Source organism: Hypanus sabinus, chromosome 5 (genome assembly GCF_030144855.1).
Source record: "Hypanus sabinus isolate sHypSab1 chromosome 5, sHypSab1.hap1, whole genome shotgun sequence".
Classification (NCBI taxonomy): domain Eukaryota; kingdom Metazoa; phylum Chordata; class Chondrichthyes; order Myliobatiformes; family Dasyatidae; genus Hypanus; species Hypanus sabinus.
Window position 1 is genome coordinate 146,735,085 of NC_082710.1, and position 22,104 is coordinate 146,757,188.

At 48.2% G+C, this 22,104-nt stretch overlaps 1 protein-coding gene across 1 annotated transcript in view; it reads left to right on the forward strand.

The window, feature by feature from the left end:
* LOC132394775 (vitamin K-dependent protein S-like) overlaps positions 1–22,104 on the forward strand; it is a 69,524-nt gene that overhangs the window by 26,346 nt on the left and 21,074 nt on the right. The window contains exons 12-16 of the mRNA XM_059971184.1: positions 3,074–3,242; positions 6,386–6,540; positions 8,264–8,495; positions 15,516–15,687; positions 17,570–17,744. Of these exons, the coding sequence (XP_059827167.1) occupies positions 3,074–3,242; positions 6,386–6,540; positions 8,264–8,495; positions 15,516–15,687; positions 17,570–17,744 (903 nt within the window). The remainder of the gene's footprint in view (positions 1–3,073; positions 3,243–6,385; positions 6,541–8,263; positions 8,496–15,515; positions 15,688–17,569; positions 17,745–22,104) is intronic.

The window sequence follows — 22,104 nt, forward strand, 5'->3', positions numbered from 1 at the left end:
GTGAGTGAGAGTGGTGATAGGGACCCTGGTGAGTGAGAGTGAGGATAGGGACCCTGGAGAGTGAGAGTGGGGAGAGAGTGAGGATAGGGACCCTGGAGAGTGAGAGGGGGAGAGAGTGAGGATAGGGACCCTGGAGAGTGAGAGGGGGAGAGAGTGATAGGGACCCTGGGGAGTGAGAGGGGGAGAGAGTGAGGATAGGGACCCTGGAGAGCGAGGAGGAGAGTGGGCTGAGAGGGACCCTGGAGAGCGAGAGGGGGAGAGAGTGAGGATAGGGACCCTGGTGAGTGAGAGTGGGGATAGGGACCTGGAGAGCGAGGAGGAGGAGAGTGTGCTGATAGGGACCCTGGAGAGTGAGAGTGGTGATGGGGACCCTGGTGAGTGAGAGTGGGGATAGGGACCCTGGTGAGTGAGAGTGAGGATAGGGACCCTGGAGAGTGAGGAGGAGAGTGTGCTGATAGGGACCCTGGAGAGTGAGAGGAGGAGAGAGTGAGGATAGGGACCCTGGTGAGTGAGAGTGGTGATAGGGACCCTGGTGAGTGAGAGTGGGGATAGGGACCCTGGTGAGTGAGAGTGAGGATAGGGACCCTGGAGAGTGAGAGTGGGGAGAGAGTGAGGATAGGGACCCTGGTGAGTGAGAGTGGGGATAGGGACCCTGGTGAGTGAGAGTGAGGATAGGGACCCTGGAGAGTGAGAGTGGGGAGAGAGTGAGGATAGGGACCCTGGTGAGTGAGAGTGGGGAGAGAGTGAGGATAGGGACCCTGGTGAGTGAGAGTGGGGATAGGGACCCTGGAGAGTGAGAGTGGGGAGAGAGTGAGGATAGGGACCCTGGAGAGTGAGAGGGGGAGAGAGTGAGGATAGGGACCCTGGTGAGTGAGAGTGGTGATAGGGACCCTGGTGAGTGAGAGTGGGGATAGGGACCCTGGAGAGCGAGGAGGAGAATGTGCTGATAGGGACCCTGGAGAGTGAGAGGAGGAGAGAGTGAGGATAGGGACCCTGGGGAGTGAGAGGGGGAGAGAATGGGGATACGGAACCTGGAGAGTGAGAGGGAGAGAGAGCGGGGATAGGGACACTGGTGAGTGAGAGAGAGAGAGAGCGGGGTTAGGGACCCTGGAGAGGGGGAGAGAGTGGGGATAGGGACCCTGGAGAGTGAGAGAGAGAGAGAGAGCGGGGTTAGGGACCCTGGGGAGTGAGGGGGACCCTGGAGAGTGAGGGGGGGAGAAAGTGAGGATAGGGACCCTGGAGAGTGAGAGGGGGAAAGAGTGGGGATAGGGACCTTGGGGAGTGAGGGGGAGAGAGTGGGGATAGGGACCCTGGGAGTGAGGGGGGATCAGGACCCTGGAGAGTGAGAGGGGGAGAGAGTGGGGATACGGACCCTGGAGAGTGGGGGATTGGGACCCTGGAGAGTGAGGGGGGGAGAGAGTGAGGATAGGGACCATGGAGAATGAGAGGGGGAGACTGTGAGGATAGGGACCATGGAGAGTGAGAGGGGGAGACTGTGAGGATAGGGACCATGGAGAGTGAGAGGGGGAGAGAGTGGGGTTACGGACCCTGGGAGTGAGGGCGAGAGTGTGGGGTTAGGGACCCTTAGGAGTGAGGGGGAGAGAGTGGGGATAGGGATCCTGGGAAGTGAAGATAGGGACCCTGGAGAGTGAGGGGGGGAGAAAGTGAGGATAGGGACCCTGGAGAGTGGGAGGGGGAGAGAGTGGGGATAGGGACCCTGGAGAGTGAGGGGGGATAGGGACCCTGGAGAATGAGAGGGGGAGAGAGTGGGGATAGGGAACCTGGAGAGCGAGGGGGAGAGAGTGGGGATAGGGACCCTGGGGAGTGAGAGGGGGGAGAGAGTAGGGATAGGGACCCTGGGGAGTGAGAGGAGGAGAGAGTGGGGATAGGGACCCTGGGGAGTGAGAGGGGGAGAGAGTGGGGATAGGGACCCTGGAGAGTGAGGGGGGAGAGAGTGATAGGGACCATGGAGAGTGAGGGGCGAGAGAGTGGGGATAGGGACCCTGGAGAGCGTGGAGGAGAGAGTGGGGATACGGACCCTGGGAGTGAGGGTGAGAGAGTGGGGATACAGTACCTGGAGAGTGAGGGTGAGGGAGTGGGGATAGGGACCTTGGAGAGTGAGGAGCAGAGGGGAAGAGACCGGGGATAGGGACCCTGGGGAATGAGGGGGGGAGAGTGTGGGGATAGGGATCCTGGAGAGTGAGAGGGGGAGAGAATGGGGATAGGGACCCTGGAGAGTGAGGGGGGAGAGAATGGGGATAGGGACCCTGGAGAGTGAGAGAGGGAGAGAGTTGGGGATAGGGTCCCTGGAGAGAGAGTGGTGATAGGAACCCTGGGGTGTGAGGGGGAGAGTGTGGGGATACGGACCTTGGAGAGTGAGAGGGGGATAGGGACCCTGGGGAGTGAGGGTGGAGAGAGTGAGAGAGTAGGAACAGGGACCCTGGTGTGAGAGGATAATGGAAATGGTGTCGTCAGTGAGACTGAGGAGAGTAACAACATACTACCTGCTGAGTGAGAAGGGAGAGCAGCAAACGTTGCCCGGTCGGTCAGAAAACCAAGCCATCTACAGGTAGTGTATTATCAGAACTGGTAATGGCAGTTTCAGTGGGAGGCCTTCTAGTTAAAAGGTGGATCAGCCCAAGCTGTCAGGTCCGAGAGCGGCCTTCCACAAGAACTGGGCAAAGTGATAGAGCTACAGGAGCCAACGTGTCAAAGCTTTGCAAATAACATCAGGATGAATGGAGTTGTCGATGTTTTCCTCTCAGAACCGTTGGTGAATCATGGGATGTGTTTACAAAGCTGTTGATGTAAGGGCCTTTCCCCAAGGTCACGGTCCCCAACTCCCACTCAATCAGCACTTTTGTAGAATGCATTCCTGGCCACTGTAAGGTCTGCTCTGAAGTGTCACTGCTTCCAGCCTAAACCGGTGGGGGTTTGAAGGGATGCTTGTTTAGCAGAGGCTGAGACACAGTCTGATCGTTAATTGCACCTCACCGGAGGGCAGCGCTCTCTCAGCCAGGCCTCCCCTGTAGACGTCGCCCGCACGACTGGTCTAACCGGTGTCTGTCCCCAGGTGAACCCTCGGCTGGACGGCTGTATGCGGAGCTGGAGCTGGATGAACCAGGGGTCAGCAGGAATCCTGGATGTCATTCAGAACATCGAAAGCAAGCAGTGTTATCAGAGCATGGAGCTGGGTTCCTACTTCCCCGGACAGGGATATGCACTCCTTCCACTTAACTACAGTAAGTATAAGGCACTTGGGGGAGCCGGGGAGAGAGAAACATTCGCTGTGTCTGTCACACGTACACGGACACATACGGTGAAGTGTGAGGGGGGGCAGTCTGCAAGTGTCTTCCAAAGTTCAACTTGGGCGTTCAGCCAGTGTGTAAAGGACAACAAGCTGTGCAAGTACAAGAGGAAAATAAATAGCAAAAATAAATAAATAAGCAATAAGTATCGAGAATACGAGATGCAGAATCCTTGAAAGTGAGTCCATAGGTTGTGGGAGCATTCCGATGATGGGGCCAAATGAAGTTGAGTGAAGTTACCCCCTTTGATTCAAGAGCCTGAGGGGTAGTAACTGTTCCCGAATCTGGTGGTGTGAGTCTTTCTTCCTGGTGGCGGCAGTGAGAAGAGAGCATGTCCTGGTTGGTGGGGGTCTCTGATGATGGATGCTGCTTTCCCGCGACAGTGTTTCATGTAACTGTGCTCAATGGTGGGGAGAGCTTTACCCGTGATGGGCTGGGCCACTTCCACCAATTTGTGTCGGACTTTCCATTCAAGGGCATTGGTGTTTCCATACCGGGCTGTGATGTAGCCAGTCGATCCACTCTCCACCACACGTCTACAGAAGTTATTTTTTTCTGGCGTCAGTATAGAGTGCCCACAACTTACTCGGCCTCACCTGCACATCTTTGGAACGTGGGAGGAAAGCAAACCCACAGTGACTGGGAGGATATATGAGCTTGTCACAGACAGCGGTGGAATTGAACCCGGGTCGCTGGTACTGTAAGAGCATTATGCTAACCACTGCGCTGCTATTCCCACCCTTTACAGGAAAGAGCTTCACAAAAGGAGATTGTGAGTTCTGTGCTTCCAGAACTGAAGGTCTGTTGGCTCAGCAATTGGTATTGCTTGAGGGACATCCAACTGGTTCAGAAAAGGGAACGAAGGGATGTGGAGTATTTGGATCTCAAAAGGGAATGGGTCAGCCTCAGTGGTAACCAGAGGCAGTGGTATCAATGGTGTGTGTGGGGGGGCGGTGTTTTGTGACAGGCTCCTGTTTGGTACAAGGAGAAGCAGGAGAGCAAGTTGTGGGGCAGCGGAGTTGGAGATACATGGTAGAACATTAACAGGCCAGGAAACATGTGAGAGAATATTGTTCAGGGCGTGTTTGATTAGTGACTGTGACTCATCAAATAGTCGTGGAGCACTGTGGTACTGTCAGAAACAGGCCCTTTGGCCCATCTGGTCCATGCCAAACTATTAATCTGCCTACAAGAGAAAATCTGCAGATACTGGAAATACGAGCAACACACACAAAATGCTGGAGGAGCTCAGCAGGCCAGGCAGCATCTCTGGAGAAAAATACATTTTGGGTCCCCTAGTCCCATTGATCAGCACCTGGACCATTGTGCTCCATACACCTCCCATCCATGTACCTGTCCAAGTTTCTAAAAATGTTATAATTTTTTATAATTCTCTTTGCCTTATTGCTTCACTCCCAGTCAGGGTCACTATTGGTGAACTGGTCCATGATTTGAGTGATCGTGGTGATGCTAGTGCTGAGGAATTTTGTGGTGAGGCTTCTTGCTGGTGATTCCTCTTCTCTATCCGTATCCTCAGATTCACCCAGGGTGCACTGTTCTGCCAATTCTTAAAGCTCTTCATTATTAAGGCTCTTGCTGTCTGTATTAGGCGCTTCATCAGAGACACATATACTATGGAGGTTACTGGGCTGTTTAAATAAATCTACCAATCCAACCTGTGCTGGCTGTGAATATTATTGATGTACCCTCTTCTTCTTGAATACGATTGAGGATGCTTCCTGCCTTTCCCATTATTGTCAGTTGACTTAGGAACATGTTTCGTTGTGTTTGGTCATCCACTTCCATTTTATCAAGTGAATGGCTCCTTGAACGAGTCACCTTCGTCGATGATAACTTTGAGGTTGTCTTTGCAAAGCTTTTAACTTGTCTCCATTTTTTTAGAATCGTTGTGATCGTTGATGTAGCCAGTTACAAAGAGGCGCCAACATCAGTCTGACACCCACCAGCTTCCAAACACCGTATCACTTGCAATTTCACATCCCTGCTAATGCTTTTCCTAGACATCTGAGATGTATTACCCTCACTGAGAGTTGCAGGCCGTTTTCCAGACACTCTGGGTGAAAAAGACAGAATAAATTGGCAACGGAGCATGGACATTTTCACACACGGGCGAGGCAGAGTGTGAACTAATACATGATTGGCTGTGAGAGCCTCAGAGTGTATGTCAAGCACTCTCATTGGCTGATTCAATGTTTACTGTAATGGCGGCTGCTATTGAGAAGTTTTAAGTGTTGTTTAGAGTGAATTTTTGTCATTTAAAAATATTTCAATAAAGAATTGAATAACTGCATTGTATCGGCGCCATGCGGGGTGTGAGTGTATATTAAAAAAATACAAACTGTAAATCATGCAAAAAGAGAGCAAAATAGTGAGGTCGTGTTCATGGGTTCACAGACTATTCAGAAATCTGATGTCGGGGGTGGGGGGGGGAGAAGCTGTTCCTAAAATGTTGAGTGTGGGTCTTCAGATTCCTGTACCTCCTCCTATATGGTAGTAATAAGAAGAGGACATGTCCTGGGTTATCCTCCAAGAGGACCACAACCTTGTCGTGGCCTGGAGGCTTGTGTGCCTCAGTGACCCAGAGAGCTATGAAGACTGGAGACGGCTTTATGCTTTGTTTCCCGGGAGGGTTACCCATGCCAAACAGGTCAAAGGGTAGAGGCCAGACTAAGGGAGGTCCACTGGTGCTCCAGGTTCAGTTCCAGGTGCAGATCAGGGCTAACAATTCTGCCTAGTTAAAAAAAAATTGTTATGAAAACAGTAATGAAGAATCCTTCTATAGCTGTGTGCAACAGAAATTGAGGCATAATGGGTAGTAATAAACAATAATTTAAAAATTGAGGGCCCTTAGTGATAGATGCTGCCTTCTTGAGGCATTGCCTTTTGAAGATATTCTTGATGGTGGAAAAACCAGGATTCTGAGGGAGTGAAGGGGTTGGTAAAAAACCAGGGAGAGGTGGTGGTGGGGGGTGGGGTTATTGTGGTTTTGACATAACCATGAGGGAAGCAGATACAAAAGGTTTAGTCATGTGAGCCCTCTGCTGTTTTTCGTCCAGGTACAGTGGAAATGGGTTTCGATGATTGGAAGGTTGACGTGAAGCTGCAGATGCGTCCATCAAAGGACACGGGTGTGCTGTTCGCTTTAGTCAGCGGGAACAGGGTGCCCCTGTCGCTCTCGGTAACTGACGCCTACAGCCCAGAGAAAAAGCAGGTAATATGTCACCCCCTGGTACTTTGGGAACATCACTCGGGTCCTGCTGAAACTGGCTGAGATTACTGCTTGGAGTCTGGAAATAAAAATCTGACTTTGAGTCAGAGTCAACTTTATTATCACCTACGGTGCAAGGGATAGAAAATTACTATAACTTACAATAAGGGGTGTGTGTGTGTGTGTGTGTGTGTGTGTGTGTGTGTGTGTGTGTGTGTGTGTGTGTGTGTGTGTGTGTGTGTGTGTGTGTGTGTGTGTGTAGTGCGGAAAGTGAGCCAAAATAGTGTAGTGTTCATGGGTTGGTTCATTGTTCATTCAGAAATCTGATGGTAGAGAGGAGGAAGCTTTTCCTAAAACATTGACTGTGTTCCTTTGGGCCCCTATTACCTCTTCCCTGATGGTAGCAATGAGAAGAGGGCATGTTCTGGGTGATGGTGGCCCTTAAAATGGTGGACAATTAAACGGCTAATGGAAGCAGGAGGTGACAGTGTGGCCCAGGGACTAACAAGGCTAAGTCAGCCAAAGATACTAATGGTGACCCATCTCAGTTCCCGCCCGAGATTCCCACTGCCGGGTATCAGTCGACAGCTTGGTGGCAGAAGCAGCTGGGGCACTGAACGACAGCCCAGCTGTGGTATCAGAGAAATGGGCTCCAGAAAGAGCTGTGCCCCTGTCCAGTTACAACACCGACAACTGGCTGACAATGAGAGGAATGACCCAGGTACATCCTGTCACCAGAAGCAGGAGTAATCTAATTGGTCTGAACTGCATCATTAACAGTAATGGAGCAGTCTTTACTAGGGACATCAACTGCCACATCAGGCTGAAGACCATAATACAATGGAGCAGAATTAGGCCATTTCGCCCATCAAGTCTGCTACTCCATTCAATCATGGCTGATTTATTATTCCTCTCAACGCCATTCTCCTGTCTTCTCCCCCTAACCTTTGACAGCCTTACTCATCGTGAACCTATCAACCTCCACTTCAAAAATACCCAGTGATTTTGCTTCCACAGCTGTCTATGGCAATGAATTCTAAGGATACCACCCTCTCTAAAGTAATTTCTCCTCATCTCTGTTCTAAAGGGACGTCCTTCCATTCTGATCTTAGACTCTCCCATGAAAGGAGACATCCTCTCCACATCCAAAGCGGCACACACAAAATGCTGGAGGAACTCAGCAGGTCAGGCAGCGGCCACTGTATATAGGCCTTTCAGAGACATCCTCCCTCATTCTTCAAAACTCCAATGAGTTCAGGCCCAGAGCCATCAAACACCCCACATATTATACTGAGAAAGAGTCACACTGAGGGAGGGTCACACTGTGAGGATGGTACTGAGGGAGGGTCACACTGTGAGGATGCAGTACTGAGGGAGGGTCACACTGTGAGGGATGGTACTGAGGGAGGGTCACGCTGTGAGTGGGACAGTACTGAGGGAGGGTCACACTGTGAGGGGGCAGAACTGAGGGACTGTCACACTGTGGGAGGGTGGTACTGAGGGAGGGTCACACTGTGAGGATGGTACTGAGGGAGGGTCACACTGTGAGGATGCAGTACTGAGGGAGGGTCACACTGTGAGGGATGGTACTGAGGGAGAGTCACACTGTGGGAGGGACAGTACTGAGGGAGCGCATCTCTTGCCCTCGTATTCTGCCCATTCCCATCCCATTGTCTAGTGTTGAATTCTTCCACTGAACTGATTTCTCTCCTTCTTTCCACATTAGCAATTACTGCTGGCCATAGACAACACGATTGTGTCCAGGTCTGCAAACCTGTATCTCTGTAATGGAGAGTATCATTCAGTGCACCTCACTGTCACAGCCCAGCGTATCCTGTTGGAAGTCGATCGGATTGCTTATGGCTGCCAGTTAAGCCACTCAGCACGGAGGGAGCAGCTGGGTGTCCTGGATCAGGCCATGAGGGACGCTGTCAACACCACATTTGGGGGAGTACCAGGTACCAGACTCGGCCACGCAGAAAGCCTACTGTTTGTTACCGTGTCCGACACACACCGCAACATTCCCTTCAGACCAGGGGTAGGGGCTCAGGAGCAATTTCTGCACCAGAGGGTCGCGTGTCTCTATCTCTCTCTCCCAAAGATTGAGGGTAAGGTGACATTGATCACAGAAAGAAGTCACGCCCCTCTAGTGAGAGGCAAAGTCTTAAGGTTACAGCCTGGATGTCCAGGGGAGATTCAAACAGAAGGGTAACTGGTCCTCCGACCAAAATCATCTCAAGGTGCCTTTCTGATCTAATCCCATTAGCCTGCATTTGGGTGACATCTCTGTAAACTTCTCCTATCCAAGCATCTTTCAAATATTGTAACTGTACCGCCTCACCCATTCTCCCACACCCTTGCCCCTCAGATTCCCTTTCAGTCTTTCCCCCCTTACCTTAAATCTAAGGCCTCTAGTTTTGGACTTCCCCTACCCTGGAAAAAAAGACTGTGATCATGCCACCAACCTTATCAATGCCCCTCACAAATCTATAAATCTCTATAAGGTCACTCTTTAGCCTCCTTCATTCCAGGGAAAAGAGTCCAAGCTTATCCCATCTATCTACAGAACTCAACCGGCAACATCCTTGTGAATCTTTTCTGCATCCTCTCCAGCTAAAGCTGGGGGAATAGAGCTGCATGCAATATTCAAAGTGCAGTCTCACCAATGTGTTGTACAGCTGTAGTTTAACAACCCAAACCCAAAGTTCACCAATGTATTGTACAGCTGTAAGTTTAACAACCCAAACCTTGAACTCAAAGTCTGACTATTGAAGGCAATGCTTTCTTCACTACTTTGCCTACCTATATTGCCATAATGTACTTGACCTCTCCCCCCCCCCCCCCCCCCCCGGTCACTCTAACACTCTCATTTATATAATTTAGTGTGCAAATTCTTCCCTCGTTTAACTTCCCAAAATGCAACATGTTGTACTTGCCTCAACACAACACAACACCCTCGTCTGAGTTAGATTCCATTTGCCATTCCTTGGCCCACTTCCCCAGTTGAACTAGATTATGTTTTAAGCTGAACCGCCTTCACTGTGCGCTACCCCACCAAGTTTCATGTCATCTGCAAAGTTACGAATCATGCCACTTACATTCTCATCCAAATCATGAAAATAAACTGCAGGGCAACAGCGGACCCAACGCCAATCTCCGTGGAACACCACTGGTCATATCTTCACCACTGGAAAAATCTTCTACCTCCTACCACCAAGCCATTTGGCTAGCTTGGACTAAATGCCATGTGATCTAACCTTTTGTACAAGCCTGTCATGTGATCTAACCTTTTGTACAAGCCTGTCATGTGAACTAACCTTTTGGACAAACCTGTCATGTGATCTAACCTTTTGGACAAACCTGTCATGTGATCTAACCTTTTGGGCAAGCCTACCACGTGGCTTCTTATAAAAAGCCTTGCTCTAATGCATGCAAATAATATCTACCACCTTTCCTTCTTCAATCCTCTTTCAAAAGACTCAAATTTGCAAGAAGCAGCTTTTCACAAAGCCGTGATTATTATCTCAAATCTGCCCTTGCCTTTCCAGATGCAGGAAGATCCTGTCTCTCAGAACCCCTCTGGCAACTGATGTCAAACTCACTGGTGTATAGTTCACTGGCTTGTCCTTGCGGTCCTTCTTAAATAAAGGCGTGATGTTAGACACCTTCCACTCTTCTCATACTAGTGGCTAAGAAGGGGGAAAAATCTCCACTAGAACCTCGACAATTTCTGCCCTTGTTTTCTACAACACCCCAGATACACTTGGTCACACCCTGGTGACTTATCTGTCCTTACAAGCCTCAAGACCACCACACATCTTGCATAATATCAACACGTTTCAGCACATAGGGATGGAGCACAGAGCATAAAACAGCACAATACACTCCAGGCTCTTGAGACAGGATGCTGTGCTGACCGAAGATCAAACTAACCTTCTCTCCCACATCCATTTTTCTTTCAACTACTGTATGTGCCGGTCTAAGAGCCTTGCAAATGTCCCTAGTTAATTTGGCTCCATCACCACCCCAGCAGCAAATTGCACGCACCTCCCATTCTCTGTGTAAAAACACTACCCTTGAAACCCCTCCGAAACTTTCTTCCAATCACCTTAAAGTTATCCTGTCTTGTATTAGCCACCGCCGTTCTCCTCTTGGAATTCCCGAGTTTTACTGACCTCAGGTGTTCAGGTCTGGCATGGGTCCGGTTTTTACCAGAGGACGCAGGATTGGAGGAGCAAATTGAAGCAGAGGGTTAATTGTGAATCTAGCTCAGAAGGGGGTGGGGGATGCGGACACTGCCTGACTGCTAACGTCTGTCGGGTTTCTGGTGTTCTTAGTGAATACCGTGGAATGGAGTCACCAGCACCACGCTGGGAGTAAGCAGGTTGAGCCAGGAGGACCTGTTTCACGGACAGGGTTCATTTCCTTTCGAAGAGTGAAGGGTGTTGGGCAGAGAGGAAGCACCCTTCCAGTAACGCTGAACTTGAACTGGGGGTGGGGGGGACACAACCTGGTGGTCTTGGGGTGAGGTGGGAAAATGCAAGGGGCAGTGGGAACCTAGAAATTCCCTCCTCTGCACAGCAAAGGCTTGTGGAGGCTGGGGTCCATGAGGAATTTGGGTGAGGGACGTGGAACCGAGGTGAAGAGACGGAATTACCACACAGATGCCATGAAAGATTTTAAAGGGGGAACTGGATCGAAAGGCCGAATGGCTGTTAAGGCCCCCAAACTGCCGACTGGATCAACAAGTTGTTTCTCAACAGCTCGGATGTCGGAGTGGGATCTGAGAAGCTCCCTCTTCAGCTTCCTGTCTAACCAATGGGATGTCTCTTGTGGGTTTATTTTACAAGGACTTCAGGACTGGGTTAAAGGGAAAGGTTGAAAAGGTTAGAACTTTATTCTCTGGAGTTTAGGAGAATGAGTGGAGATTTGATAGAGATATACAAAATTATTTTGAAGGAGTAATAGGGTATATGCAAACATGCTTTTATCACTGAGGTTGGATGAGACTAGAACTAGAGGTCATAGGTTAAAGATGGAAGTTGCAATATTTAATTTCTTTTATCAATTGAGATATAGCACGGATTAGGCCCTTCTGGCCCTTTGGACCACAGCCCCCAGCAATTCTCTGACTTAATATAACATATAACATATATAACCATATAACAATCACAGCACGGAAACAGGCCATCTCGGCCCTCCTAGTCCGTGCTGAACTCTTAATGTCACCTAGTCCCACCTACCCGCACTCAGCCCATAACCCTCCACTCCTTTCCTGTCCATATACCTATCCAATTTTACCTTAAATGACACAACTGAACTGGCCTCTACTACTTCTACAGGAAGCTCATTCCACACAGCTATCACTCTCTGAGTAAAGAAATACCCCCTCGTGTTTCCCTTAAACTTCTGCCCCCTAACTCTCAAATCATGTCCTCTCATTTGAATCTCCCCTATTCTCAATGGAAACAGCCTATTCACGTCAACTCTATCTATCCCTCTCAAAATTTTAAATGACTCGATCAAATCCCCCCTCAACCTTCTACGCTCCAATGAATAGAGACCTAACATGTTCAACCTTTCTCTGTAACTTAAGTGCTGAAACCCAGGTAACATCCTAGTAAATCGTCTCTGCACTTTCTCTAATTTATTGATATCTTTCCTATAATTCGGTGACCAGAACTGTATACAATATTCCAAATTTGGCCTTACCAATGCCTTGTACAATTTTAAAATTACATCCCAACTTCTGTACTCAATGCTTTGATTTATAAAGGCCATCGTTCCAAAAGCCTTCTTCACCACCCTATCTACATGAGACTCCACCTTCAGGGAACTACGCACTGTTATTCCTAGATCTCTCTGTTCCTCTGCATTCCTCAATGCCCTACCATTTACCCTGTATGTTCTATTTGGATTATTCCTGCCAAAATGTAGAACCTCACACTTCTCGGCATAATCACGGCATAATTTACAACGACCATTTAACCTACCAACTGATAAGTCCCTTATACCACAACACCATAAGACATAGGAGCAGACTTAAGCCATTTGGCCCATCGAGTCTGCTCTGCCATTCTGTCATGGCCGAATCTTTTTTTCTCCTCCCAGGCCTACTCCCTGTAACCTTTGATGCTGCAGCCAATCAAGAACCTATCAATCTCTGCCCTAAATACACCCAATGACCCGGCCCCCACAGCTGCCTGTGGTAACAAATTCCGCAAAATCACTGCCTTCTGTCGCAAGAAATTTCTCCGCATCTCTGTTATAAATGGACGCCCCTAAGTCCTGAGGCTGTGCCTTCTTGTCATAGACTTCCCCACCATGGGAAACGTCCTTTCCACATCTACTTTGTGTAGGCCTTTCAGCATTTGAAAGGTTTCAGTGAGACTCCCCCACTCCCCCCCCCCCTCACCACCATCCTTCTGAATTCCAGCAAGTACAGACCCAGAGCAATCAAATGTTTCTCATATGATAACCCTTTCATTCCTGGAATCATCCTTGTGAACCTCCTCTGAACCCTCTCTGATGCCAGCACATCTTTTCTAAGATGAGGAGCCAAAAACTGTTCACAGTACTCAAGGTGAGGCCTCACCAGTGCCTTTTAAAGCCTCAGCATCACAACCTTGCTCTTGTACTCTAGACCTCTTGAAATGAATGCTAACATTGCATATGACTTCCGTACCATCGACTCAACCTGCAAGTTGACCTTTAGGGTGTTCTACACAAGGGCTCCCAAGTCCCTCCACATCTCAGATTTTTGGATTTTCTCACCCTTTAGAAAATAGTCTGCACATTTATTTCTACTACCAAAGTGCAAGCTCATGCATTTTGAACGTTGTATTTCATTTGCTACTTTCTTGCCCATTCTCTATAGAAGTCCTTCTGCAACCAACCTGTTTCCTCAACACTACCTGGCCCTCCACCAATCTTCATATCATCTGCAAACTTGGCAACAAAGCCATCTATTCCATCATCTAAGTCATTGATATACAGCATAAAAAGAAGTGGCCCCAACACCGACCCCTGCGGAACACTACTAGTCACTGGCAGCCAACCAGAAAAGGATCCTTTTATTCCCACTCACTGCCTCCTACCAATCAGCCAATGCTCTAACCATGCCAGTAACTTTCCTGTAATACCATGGGCTCTTAACTCAGTAAGCAGCCTCATGCGTGGCACCTTGTCAAAGGCCTTCTGAAAGTCCAAATATACAATGTCCACTGCATCCCCTTTATCTATCCTACTTGTAATCTCTTCAAAGAATTCTAACATGGTTGTCAGACAAGATTTTCCCTTAAGGAAATCATGCTGACTATGTCCTGTATCACCAAGTACTCCATAACCTCTTCCTTAACAATTGACTCTAACATCTTCCCTACCACTGAGGTCTGGCTAACTGGTCTATAATTTCCTTTCTGCTGCCTTCCTCCTTTCTTAAAGAGTGGAATGACATTTGCAATTTTGCAGTCCACTGGCACCATGCCAGAGTCCAATGATTTTTGAAAGATCATTACTAATGCATCTACAATCTCTACTGCTACCTCTTTCAGAACCCTAGGGTGCAGTTTATCTGGCCCGGGTGACTTATGGACGCTCAGATCTTTCAGCTTTTTGAGCACCTTCTCCCTTCTCTTCCCTCACACCCCTCAACATCCAGCACACTGCTAGTGTCTTCCACAGTGAAGATTGATGCAAAATACAGGTACTCATTTAGTTCATCTGCCATCTCCTTGTCCCCCATTATTATTTCTCCAGCTTCACTTTCTTGCAGTCCTTTATCCACTCTCATCTCTTTTATAATTTTTACATACTTGAAGAAACTTTTACTATCCTTCCAAATGATTCTTTTAGTCACTCTCTGCAGGTTTTAAAAAACTTCCCAATCCTCTATCTTCCCACTAACTTTTGCTTTGTTGTATGCCCTCTCTTTTGCTTTTACATTTTAGCTTTCATTTCCCTTGTCAGCCATGGTTTGAGTATTTTGCCATTTGAATATTTCATCCACCCCACACAGTCCTCATTTTCCGCAGAAACTCAAGCCATTGCTGCTCTGCTGACATCCCTACCAGCAGCTCCTTCCAGTTTACTTTGGCCAACTCTTCTCTCAAACCGTATATTTCCTTTACTCTACTGAAATACTGCTATGTCAGACTTTACTTTCTCCCTATCAAACTTTAACGTGAATTCGATCGTATTGTTATCACTGTCTCCATAGGGTTCTTTTACCTCAAGCTCTCTAATCACCGGTTCATTACATAACACCCAATCCAGTATAGCTGATCCTCTCATAGGCTCAATGACAAACTGCTCTAAAAAGCCATCTCATAGGCATTCAGCAAACTCACTCTCTCGAGATCCATTACCAACCTGATTTCCCCAATCGACCTGCATGTTGAAATCTCCCATGATTATCACAACGTTGCCCTTTTGACACACCTTTTCTATCTCCTGTTGAAATCTGTGGTCCACATCCCAGCTACTGTTGAGGGGCCTGTACGTAACTGCCATCAGGGTTCCTTTCGCCTTGCAGTTTCTCAACTCAACCCACTGACTTTGGAGGAAACCAGAGCGCCCGGAGGAAGCACACGCGGTCACAGGGAGCACATACAGACCCCTTACGGGCAGCGGCAGGAATTGAACCCGGGTTATTGGTACTGTAAAGCACTGTGCTAACCACTACACCGTTGTGCTACTGTTAAGGGGAACATGAGGAGGATCTTCTTCACCCAGAGGGTGGTGTGAGTTTGGAACGAGCTCCCTGCAGAAGAGATAGATGTGAGTTTGAAGGGAACATTGGATGGAGGGTTATGGTTTAGATGCAGGCTGGTGGGACTAATGGTTCAACACGAACTAAGTGGGCTAAAGGGACTGTAATGCTCTATGACCTGGCCTGGGATCCTAGCGGCCCACTAAAGGGTTAACTTTGCGCAAGTTAACATTTCACCTTTCATTTGCTCATGTTTTTGCCTTTGCAGAGGTTCCAGTCGCCACAGTCCCCATCACAGCCTCCTTCACAGGATGTCTGCAGACTATGATTGTTAACCAGGAACTGATTGACCTTGATGAAGCCACTGAGAAGCACAATGACATTCAGTCCCACTCCTGCCCACTGGTGCAGAGGGACTGGCACAATTCACCCTCACCGTAGTAAATAATGTTATTATCACTGCCCACACAGGCATAATTTCAAACCTCACAGCAAGTGTACATCATAAAAACATTCCACAACTTGTAGATTTCAACTAAAGTGCAACAGCTACTAAAATATGATTAGTGAGGAAGGAGCTGTATATTCTCAGACTTTATAAGAACTTGCCACTATTTGTATTTCATTAAACTAGAGTTTATTGAATTATACCATTGTTGAATATTAAAGATTAAAAGTAACACCCACAAGTTGCTAGAGGAACTCAGCAGGTCAAGCAACATATATGGAGAGGAATGGAGTCGACATTTCAGGCCAAGACCCTTTATCCAGCATTTTGTGTGTGTTTTTCTGGATTTTGAACTTCTGCAGTATTTCTTGTGTTAAAGAAAAGATCAGCATTAATTGTCACGTACAGTTGAAGTCAGAAGTTTACATACACTTAGGTTGAAGTCATTAAAACTCATTGTTAAACCACGCCACAGATTTATATTAGCAAACTAGATTTGGCAAGCCGTTGAGGACATCTACTTTGTGCATGATACGAGTAATTTTTCCAACAATTGTTACAGACAGATTATTTCACTTTTAATTGACTATATCACAATTCCAGTGGGTCAGAAATTTACAAACAAAATCAAAAGAAATCAGCCAAGACCTCAGAAAAAAAAATTGTGGACCTCCACAAGTCTGGTTCATCCTTGGGAACAATTTCCAAATGCCTGAAGGTACCACATTCATCTGTACAATCAACAGTACGCAAGTATAAACATCATGGGACCACACAGCCGTCATATCACTCAGGAAGGAGACTCATTCTGTCTCCTAGAGATGAACGTACTTTTGGCGCGAAAAGTGCAAACCAATCGCAGAACAACAGCAAAGGACCTTGCAAAGATGCTGGAGGAAACAGGTAGACGAGAATATATCCACAGTAAAACGAGTCCTATATCGACATAACCTGAAATGTGCTCTGCAAAGAAAAAGCCACTGCTCCAAAACCGCCTTTAAAAAGCCAGACTACAGTTTGCAAGTGTACATGGGGACAAAGATCTTAATTTCTGGAGAAATGTCCTCCGGTCTGATGAAACAAAAATTGAACTGTTTGGCCATAATGACCATCTTTAAGTTTGGAGAAAAAAGGGTGAGGCTTGCAAGCCGAAGAACACCATCCCAACCATGAAGCATGGGGGTGGCAGCATCATGTTGTGGGGGTGCTTTGCTGCAGGAAGGACTGGTGCACTTCACAAATAGATGGCATCGTGAGGAAGGGAAATTATGTGGATATATTGAAGCAACATCTCAAGACATCAGCCAGGAAGTTAAAGCTCGGTCGCAAATGGGTCTTCCAAATGGACAATGACCCCAAGCATACCTTCAAAGTTGTGGCAAAATTGCTTAAGGTCAACAAAGTCAAGGTATTGGAGTGGCCATCACAAAACCTTGACCTCAGTCTGATAGAAAATTTGTGGGCAGAACTGAAAAAGCGTGTGCAAGCAAGGAGGCCTACAAACATGACTCAGTTACACCAGTTCTGTCTGGAGGAATGGAACAAAATTCCAGCAACTTATTGTGAGAAGCTTGTGGAAGGCTACCTAAAATGTTTGACCCAAGTTAAAATGATTTAAAGGCAATGCTACCAAATACTAACAAAGTGTATGTAAACTTCTAATGTGATGAAAGAAATAAAAGCTGAAACAAAGCATTCTCTTTACTATTACTCTGACATTTCACATTCTTAAAATAAAGTAGTGATCCTAACTGATCTAAGACAGGGACTGTTTTCTAGGATTAAGTGTCAGGAATTGTGAAAAACTGAGTTTAAATGTATTTGGCTAAGACGTGTGTAAACTTCTGACATCAAGTGTACATCAAAACATGCAGTGAAATGTGTCAAACCAAATCAGCGAGTGTTGCTATGCCTGCTCACTTTTCACTGACAGTAACCGTAACCATACGCCTTTGGAATGTGGAAGGAAACCCACATGGTCACGAGGAGAAAGGACACACTCCGTACAGACAGCAGTGCGAATCGAACACCGGTCTTCCAGCCGGCACTGTAAAGCATTGTGCTGTTAAGCTACCAGGCCACCCATCACTTTGTGAATATTAATTGAAATGTTCTCCACAATAACTTACCTCCGTGCTGAGCCTATGGCTTGGGATCAGTATTGTCAGAGGGTCGTTGGCTGACCAACCCCAACAATCTCCAAGACAATATTCCAAGTCTGGTGGTGAGGGAGGGTCACACTCTGGGAGGGGGGTTCTGTGGGCGGGGTGGTACTGAGGGATGTCACACTGTGGGAGAGACAGTAATGGGAGAGAGTCACACTGTGGGAGGGGCAGTATTGCGGAATGTCACACTGTGAGAGGGGTGGTTCTGAGGGATGTCACTGTGGAAGAGACTAATGGGGGAGAGTCACACTGGGAGGGACAGTGATGGGGAGGGTCACACTGGGAGGGGTGGTACTAAGGGATGTCACACTGGGAGAGGGGCAGTACTGGAGAGACACTGTGGGAGGGACGGTAATGGGGGAGGATCATACTGGGAGAGGGTCTCGTTGTGGGAGGGGTGGTACTGAGGGATGTCACACTGTGGGAGGGACAGTAATGGGGGAGAGTCACACTGTGGGAGGGGCAGTACTGCGGAATGTCACACTGGGAGGGGTGGTTCTGAGGGATGTCACACTGTGGGAGAGACAGTAATGGGAGAGAGTCACACTGTGGGAGGGGCAGTACTGCGGAATGTCACACTGTGGGAGGGGTGGTTCTGAGGGATGTCACTGTGGAAGAGACAGTAATGGGGGAGAGTCACACTGGGAGGGACAGTAATGGGGAGGGTCACACTGGGAGGGGTGGTACTAAGGGATGTCACACTGGGAGAGGGGCAGTACTGGAGAGACACTGTGGGAGGGACGGTAATGGGGGAGAGTCACTGTGGGAGGGACAGTAATGGGGGAGGATCATACTGGGAGAGGGTCTCGTTGTGGGAGGGGTGGTACTGAGGGATGTCACACTGTGGGAGGGACAGTAATGGGGGAGGATCATACTGGGAGAGGGTCTCGTTGTGGGAGGGGTGGTACTGAGGGATGTCACACTGTGGGAGGGACAGTAATGGGGGAGGATCATACTGGGAGAGGGTCTCGTTGTGGGAGGTGTGGTACTGAGGGATGTCACACTGTGGGAGGGACAGTAATGGGGGAGGATCATACTGGGAGAGGGTCTCGTTGTGGGAGGTGTGGTACTGAGGGATGTCACACTGTGGGAGGGACAGTAATGGGGGAGGATCATACTGGGAGAGGGTCTCGTTGTGGGAGGTGTGGTACTGAGGGATGTCACACTGTGGGAGGGACAGTAATGGGGGAGTGCTGCCCTGTGGGAGTAAACTCCCCACAGACAGACAGCACCTGAGGCCAAGTCTGAACCGGGTTACCACACCACCGAGGATTTTCAGGGTTTGGACCCGGTGAAGATGAGAGACCAGTGATACATCTCAAAATCAGTATGGTGTGTGACTGCAAGAGGTGGTGTCCCCTGTACCTGTGGCCCTTGCCCACCTGGACAGGGGAGCAACACACACAAAATGCTGAAGGAACTCGGCAGGCCAGGCAGCATCTATGGGAAAGAGTAAACACTCGAGGAAGGACTGAGACCCTCCTGCAGGACTGGGAATAAAGATGAGAAGTGAGAGTAAGGTGGTGGAAGAGGGGAGGAAGAAGTACAAGGTGGGAGGTGATAGTTGAAAACAGGAGAGGGGGAGGGGTGAAGTAAAGAGCTGGGAAGTTGGTGAAAGATAAAGGGTTGGAGAAGGGGGAATCTGATAGGAGAGGACATGGAAGAAAGGGCTGGAGAAGCAGGTAAGGAGATAACAGGAAGGGTGGGGGCAATTACTGGAAGTTTGAGAAATCAATGTAGGTGGAGGCTGAGCATTGGGGGGGGTGCTGCCTGCAGAGTGGTGGCCTATGAAAGACCACCTTCTTTAATCACTGCCTGTTGTTCACAGTCCCTGCCACTGTCATCTTTTGGTATCAAGATACAGGGTGCCCATCCACACAGCAGTTCAAAGTATTTCATGGAAGAATGGGAATTTGTTAATTCCTGCCAATGAGGGGAGGGAGAGCAGTTAAATGGCACTTAAGTGTAGGCACTTGCTGGAAATCTGGAAACACAGCAAATGGTTCCCACTCACCAAGATCTTTGAAGGGAGGACGAGTACATCAGTCTGAACGTTGCCTGAAAATACGGTACAACAAAGATGGAGACAGGCCCATCAGCCCATAGTGTCTGTGCTGAGGTTGATGCTGTCCACCTGCATCTGGTCAATATTCCTTCACCCTGCATGTTCATGCATTTATTCGAATGCCTCTATCGGATCTGCTTCCACCACTGTGATCTCTGCAGAATCTCGTGTCTATAAATGACTGGGGGCTCCCTGACCACAGCTTCATTAGTTCCTCTGCTGCGGACAGAACTGTGCAAAAGTCTTAGGCACATATATATAGCTAGGCTGCCCAAGGCTTTTGCACAGTATTACCTTTGTCAATGTGGAGTGGAAAGCAAGTTTGTAAGTCTGATGAGAGCAAAGGGTGTTGGGAATGGTGAGTGTGGAGCATCACAGGAATGGTGTGGGGCAGATGGTAGAGTAGGAGTGCCAGGGACAAGGGTGCCCTGAAACACCAGGCAAGATCATTTGATTCCAAACAATCGGTTCATTGATCATTACAGAATGTACCTCTGGTGCTTCCTGCTACCTCCCCTCTCACTTCCCCTTTTCCCAGCCATGATTCCCCTCTCCTTGCCCCCTTCCCACTCTCAGTCCGCAATGAAGACCCATATCAGAATCAGGTTTATCATCACTCACATGTGTCATGAAATTAGTTTTTTTTGTGACAGCAGTACTGTGCAAAAGTCTTAGACACCCTAGCTATGTACATGTGCCTAAGACTTTTGCATGTTTCTGTATAATTGTAAAGGCACCCACTGAACTTTATGAAAAGCTATATATAAAGGCAGATAGATACTTCATTGATTGTAACGGAAATTACTGTCGCACAGTAGCGTTACAAATGCACAGATATACAAGTATTAGAAGAGAAGAAAGAAAAAAAAAATTAAGTTACCTTAAAAATAAAACAGAGGTCATTACTTCCCCTGTACCCCTATAGAGCCTAATGGCCGAGGGTAAGAATGGCCTCATATAGCGCTCATTACAGCAGCGCTGTTGTCTTCATCTATTACTAAAATTGCTCCCCTGCTCAACCAAGGTGGCTTGCAGAGATTGAGAAGCACTGTCCAGAAATGCCAGGATTTTCCATAGGGTCCTTTGTTCTACCACAGCCTCCAGTGTGTCCAGTTTGACTCCCATAACAGAGCCAGCCCTTCTAATCTGTTTACTGAGCCTGTTGGTATCATCCGTGATGATGCCATTGCCCCAGCACACCACCACACAGAAGCTTGTACTGGCAACAGCAGACTGGCTGAACACCTGAAGGAGAGGCCTGTATAGTCCAAAGAACCTCAGTCTCCTCAGGAAATAGAGGCGACTCTGGCCGTTCTTGTCTACAGCTTCTGTGTTGGTGCCCAACTTGTCTATCATCCGGGTGCACCCCCAGGTACTTGTACATCCTCACCATCGATAGTAACAGGGAGCAGTGCGGGCTTAGTTTCAAAGGTAAATGAATACAATATACATCCTGAAATGCTTTTTCTTTGCAAACATCCACAAAAACAGAGGAGTGCCCCCAAAGAACAAATGACAGTTAAATGTTAGAACCCCAAGGTACCCCCAGCTCCCCTCCGTCCTGTGCGTAAACGGCAGCAAGCAACAATCCCCCCTCCTCCCACCGGCAATAAAAAGCAATGGCTCCCGCCACTGAGCACTTAAACATGAGCAAAGCGATAGCAAAGACACAGACTTGCAGTTACCCCAAAGACTACGTGTTTCACCTGGTATTGGACATACCACAGGCTCTCTCTCTCTCCCTAATAAGGGAGAAAGAGATGTCTCCATTTCGCAGTGAGAGGGGAGATATAACAAACAACTCACTGGTTTACAATGTTAATGTCCATTGTGTCACTTTTTCCGAGCTCTGTGTCTCTGGACACACAGCCATAGATCTTCCAACTCCCACAACACATCGATCTCCTGCTGTGACATCGACCTTCAATCCACTTGTCCCCACAGCCACAAAATCTCAGCCCTCCGAAGGCAAGCAAAGCTCTTAGACTGAGCCCTTGGTGTGCCAAACAACGGCCATTCATGAAACCCCAAGAGCTGCTCCCATTCCCGCAAAGAACTGTAGTCAGTGTTTAACTCCCAGTCAGGGTCTTCAAAAGAACCCTGAAAGGGTAAAATAGAGATATTAAAGATGGAAGCTGCTTCTGAAGATGCAAGCAAAGGAATCGCCGTTAGGCACCAT